The sequence below is a fragment of the Cyphomyrmex costatus genome, unplaced genomic scaffold (genome assembly GCF_001594065.2).
Source record: "Cyphomyrmex costatus isolate MS0001 unplaced genomic scaffold, Ccosl1.0 scaffold152, whole genome shotgun sequence".
Lineage (NCBI taxonomy): Eukaryota > Metazoa > Arthropoda > Insecta > Hymenoptera > Formicidae > Cyphomyrmex > Cyphomyrmex costatus.
Window position 1 is genome coordinate 272,873 of NW_017275522.1, and position 6,106 is coordinate 278,978.

General features: G+C 29.1%; 1 protein-coding gene across 1 annotated transcript; it reads right to left on the bottom strand.

Annotated features, from left to right (window-relative positions):
- Positions 1 to 1,139: 1,139 nt before the first annotated feature.
- On the bottom strand, positions 1,140 to 5,864 carry LOC108783458 (uncharacterized). The gene is made up of 6 exons (XM_018552026.1): positions 5,843 to 5,864; positions 5,367 to 5,636; positions 4,501 to 4,969; positions 4,018 to 4,117; positions 3,735 to 3,860; positions 1,140 to 1,193 (listed from the first exon to the last, which is right to left on the bottom strand). The coding sequence occupies exons 1-6, from the start codon at positions 5,862 to 5,864 to the stop codon at positions 1,140 to 1,142; spliced, it is 1,041 nt and encodes a 346-aa protein (XP_018407528.1).
- Between the last annotated feature and the right edge of the window lie 242 nt (positions 5,865 to 6,106).

Below are 6,106 nucleotides of genomic sequence, written 5' to 3' on the forward strand. Positions count from 1 at the left end.
TCATAGAAAGCATTTATGTCTAGTCTATTACGACGAGAGATGGAAAATATTCTGTCATAATACTTTGTTGTTGAGAGAGAGCTTGTAAAGTTTTTTGAAAACTTTAATACGCATTTATTTCTAAATGAGAAGGAATGCGTTTTTAATCGGATTATACATATATCATAGTACATATGAGAACACAGCACAATTGCAGTTCAAAAACTTAGTCGTTGTTATACATTTTCATTGTTATACGTTTCAGATGCTCTTATTGTAAAAATACACTTTATTTTTATTGCAAAATATTAACTAACTACAGTGTTGTAAAGTATAAATACGGAACTATATATATATATATATATATATAGAACATATATAACCCGAAGTATGGAAATTAATTAATAATTACCTCCTGGTAGTTATAGAAAGCAAGTGTTTACTTACAAGATATTACGTTTTGACATTTTGCATTTTTTTTTATTGATGACAATAATGGACTGAAAAAATTAAACAATAAACTGATTGACAATTTGACAAACAATTTGCATGACTTATTAATGTTATCTATTGAAGTCATCATATAGTTACCCAGTTATCGAGTAGATCTATATTAGATATATTAGGCCATATATATAGGTTATTTTATTGTTTTATTTGGGAGCAATTAATATATTTGCTAATAATAATTTTTATTACATTTAGCCACGTACGCAAAATATACGAATATTAAAGAATAATTTAAGCCATAAAAGCATTTTTTTCTAAATAAAAAGAATGTAACATACAAAAATAACATCGTTTAACTTGATCCAATTATTCTTTTGATGAACAATAAAAATTCATTAGTGCGTTCCTCGCCCTGATGAATTGAACTGTAAGGTTCACGAAACGTTGGCATTAGTAATGGATCATGATACAGCGATAATCCGCAATCTATTTAGCACTATTGAACAATGAAAATTGTTACATTTTGAAATACATAATAATATAATTTGTAATAAATGATAAACATTAAAGTAAGCAACACCATACTTTATTTTGACTAACAATAGTAAAATATAATTATTATAGCTTCTATATTGAGAAATATTTTATTAGAAATACATTTATTTCTTTTTCTATATATAATATAATATGAAAATATATAAACACTATCTTCAACTTCCTTTTGCCAGTAGGAACGATATGTAGCCAGCAGATGTTTTTAAAAGCTGAAATGAGGCTTATTATTTGAATATACTATAGAAGGAAAAAATATTTACCCAAAAATAATCTTAATTTCATTTTTCTATTATATGTTTGTAACTATAACTTTTGCATTTTCGTTTTGACTGAGTAGGCATGCTTAATCAAAGATATTAAATATATATAAAAATACATTAGATTATATTTAATATATGGAAAAGCATAAGTAAATGAAAAATTATTATCTATATAATCTTACACTACAAAATGTAGTCATCGTTAACGGAACAATTTTTCCTGCAGTGATGTGAAATGATTCATTAGCTCGTATCATTAGTAAAATAAGACTTCTCGCTTTTCTTGATTCCAATTTATACCATTCAAGATCACACAGAGCACGATATAAAGCTGCACACTTAACAATTAAATATGTATATGTAACTTATATTTAAATATTCGTTTATATTATTATAGTATAAGTTGTTATAAAAAATAATAAATATACGATAATATAAATAAAATAATTTTATTTTAATTAATTTTATCTTTATATCAACATTTAAAGAAAAATTATTAATAAGGAAAACTTAAATTATTTTATTAAAACAAGTAAATTTTACTTTATTAAAAGATAATTAATGCTTATAAAAATATTATCTTACAAAAATATATATCAAAATATATATAACAATAAATTTTTAATAGCTGCCTGGCAATATAACAATAAGTTTAAAGAGACATATGCAAACGCAACTATAATATACAAAAATAAAGTATAAAAATTAATTGACAACATAAATGCTATACAATGTTAAAAGTATATTATGTTTTTATATAATATATATATGTGTATACAATATATACATATATATATATAAACTAAATACCGATGAGAACACACACACACACAAGAGTATATATATACACCCTGTAAAAAAAATTTATTAAATTTTAATAAATACTTTTTTTTGAATAGTGCAATTTTGGCCAGAGCATTGCTGAGTACAGCCAGAACACCCTATCCAGCTGCCTCAAATTTGCTCAAAGATTCTCCTGCACATCTAGAAGTATATGCAGGCTTTTCTGCACATTGCTTCCAAGTGCAGCTTCCCGTTTAGCCTTTTGTTTAGGATGACTCCCAGATACTTGACCGACGTTTCAGGAGTCATTCCGGCTCTTAAGATGGGCCCCTGTACGAGAACCACCTTGTACTTGCGGGTGAAGATCACGAGACTTGTCTTTCTCGGATTTACCGATAGGCTCGTTTCTCTACACGCTACTAATTGTAAGATTGCTTTACGCTGCGGTGGTCTAGTGACCTAGGACACAACTATCCGAGATTCGAGCATCGCTGGAAAGCGTCAAAGCCTTTATTTTAAGGGGTGCTGTGGGAGCAATAAGGATAATGCCAGTAGCGGCAATGGGACTGCTATTTAGCATTGAACCACTCTATCTCACAATAGTGGCAGCAGCCGCTGCTACTATTTACAAGCTGAAATGCGAAGATAAATGAACGACCGGTGTGGCTCACACTCGGCTATCATGGAAGCTCTAGAAAGAAATCGTGTTTGAGTTGAGGCAAGACAGGATGTCAATAAGGTGTGACTTCAACAGATCCTTTAAGATACCCTACAATGCAGAAAGCGCGAGTATGACGAATAGGCCACTCTTCATGTGCTGTGTAAATGTTCAGCTTACGCTGGAAATAGACGGCTTATACTGGACTCAGAATTTCTGGAGCCCGAGCAGGTACAGTCAGGGATCTCCATTGTTTCTGGAGGAAAACAGGTCTGGACTGATTAGGAATTTATTCAGCCGAGAAGACACAATGGACCTCGTCTGCGTGTTCCGATTGGTGGGGTTCTGAAAGGAGGCCGCCTCCCAAGTGTATTATTATTATTCTTTGAATAGTCTTAGTGGAATATTTAATAAACACATATTTATTAGATACAAGAACCATTAATTTGATTATCATTTTCTTCTTTATTTAAATATTTTTTACTATAAGTAAATATGCTGCTAGGACTATTAAAAAAATATTTATTAAAATTTGATAAATTTTTTTCTCAGTGTATACTTATATATGAGAGAGCTGTCTAGAAAGTAAGTTACGTTTTTAAATTTTGCCGCCGCAGCGGCGTGGTTGCGATGGTGCGCATGAGTACCGACTTTGTTGATTCATTGGCAAGGAATTGCAGACGCGGTTTCCAATTATTGGTTTAGTGCATTGTAGTGTGTGTTTATATAATGTTTAAATAAATTACGACTCTCTTTACTTGTAAAATACGGAAATTTACCGTCAAAGAATTTGTCATCATCTGGTTTGTCTCAAGAGGCCAACTTTCTATGACGAAGGAATACAAAGTTTAGTGCCTCGATAAGTGAATCAACAATGGCGGCAATTATGTAGAAAAATACTGTAAGGTGTATATACTTTAAAACAATAAAAATTTTCTGTAATTACATACTTGTTTTTCTTTTCTAATAGGCCATCGGAACTTACTTTCTAAATGATCCACATATATACAGTTTTTATTAATGTATATCTGCATAAATGTATAACTTACTTGCCCTATTACAAGCTCCCCGGCACCACAATACAGAAATGTATGCGTCAATAAGATAACAGCAGCAATTGCCATATAAATTGCTTGTGCGATATTCACATTATTTATCTTTTGATCAGTAACTACCTAGATAATATATCTCGCTAATTAATAAAAAGCAAATTATTATACGTTAGACATACAACAGTCATGTCAGACACATAAATTCATATAAGTTATATTGCATAAATTAAAATGTGTAAGAATTGAAACGTTTTTAATATATTCGCTTCACCGAACTTACACTAAGAAGTAAAAATCCACATAGACAAAATACGATACCAAAATAAATTAACAATCCAAGCATCATTAATGAGAACATTTTTTCAATGTTACTAGCAAATCTAGAAGTATAAAACAGAAAATTAAAGAGAAATATTATTTTAGCTAATGAAAGTTTACATTTAAACGAAGTTATATATTTGAAGATAAAATATAAATAATTTTAATTTAATATTGTTATAATTAAATTTGTACTTAGCCGTTTGCTAATTATAAAATATTCTAAACAGTTTTGTAAGCTTAACAGTTTTTAACGCTGATGTTATTATATATAACTTAAGTTTATTTATACCAATTTAATCGATATAAATAAATTTAATTTATAGCATCAGTCTCGTTATTTATAGGGTAAGATAAGAGTACAAGAATAAATATTTTTAAATGTTTTGCGTTGATTATTTGTTATTCAATTTTCATATTCTATTATTCCAATTAAAATTCATACCTGATGAGTCTTAAATGATACACTACGCTGTTATTCAGAGCTCGATTAAAATTTTTGCACAAAATCAAATTGGGTAAACGGCGTCTGAAGTTTTCTAATTGGCCACAGATGTGAAAGATCACGAGCCCAAGAAAAGCATCTACTGATGTATAAATTATACCTGCTAGAGAAATCGTCACGGCTTGAACAAGAAATGTCAACTCAAATTGCGGACTTTTATCTGTATTGTAGTAATAATACGTCTGCAGTGGTAACGGTTTTTTCCGATCGGTAAGATTTGTTATGTGTCTTATTTGTATATCAAAGCAAGGAAAAATAATTAACATGATAAAGGCAAATGTCATTAAAACATATCCAAAAATTATGAGTAATCGAGCTGATCGTGCTCGTTTTATCATTACATCTCTCTCTGTGTTTAATTTTAATGACATCCAATCTTCCGCCATCATATTCACAATGGATAAAAGAACTTGGAAATATACAGAAAAAAACAACATTAATAATATTCAAGAACATTAAATTATTTATAATTAATTATAACTATTTTTAAACTATCAAATTATCAAATCAAACACTGACATTTGATTCAAAATTCGATGGGTACTTAACAAATAAATACAGTTATGTAAACTTGTGAAATAATAAAATTACCAAAACGTTTAATAATTTAATTTTATTTTGGATAGGAAAAGAAAGTAAAAGACAGAAAGGAAGAACAAGAGAAGAAATAATCACATGTAACGTCTTGTTTCTTTGATGTCGTAACGATGTTTTATAAATATATAAATATATGTAATTTAATATAAAAATGAAATAGATGTACAAGATTCAATTAAATAGTTTATATTAAATTATATGACACGTACCTTTTCGTTTCCATCGCATAATAATAAATTTAAATGAAACCACTATAAGAGGTAACGTAATTCGTAAATTATCTATCATAAGTACCATGTCGCCCCAAACTCGTATAAGCGCGCATACAAGCGGTATACCAGAGACGAATATTACGGTAATGAAAATGAAACCCACGCGAATGTTAGATCCAAATTTTTTCTTAGAAACTTCATCGGTTGAAGGCCACAAACCTATTAGTTTCAAGCCTAAACGATGTAGTTCAATTGCCCATACAAAATCTAATTTTTTATACAAAATAAAAGATTTAGATAAAATAATTATAAATTAATACGTAAATGATTAAAAGACTAATTGTAACAGAAGATAACAATAACGCGGTGATAAGGATTTATGATATAAAATTATAATTGAGTATACAGAACACGCGTAATAAAAACGGAATATATATATAGATAATATAATATGAAATTCATATCTCTATAACCTGAAGATCCCGTAATGTTCATGTTGAAGACTAACTTGGAGAAGATCGTCCTGATCTTCCCACCATAAAATGTAAAACGATTATTGCGCATGCTTTCTATATAAGAGCAAGGAACTGGTACCCTCGCTGTATTAAATATTAAAAATGCTATCCGTAATTGATTACAGTTGTTGGTAAGGTAAAAAACTTTATAAGTGTATAGCAAGTCATAAAAATTGTTTACGTCTGGTAAGAGACAGAAAAAGTTTTGATGTAAGGAGAAAA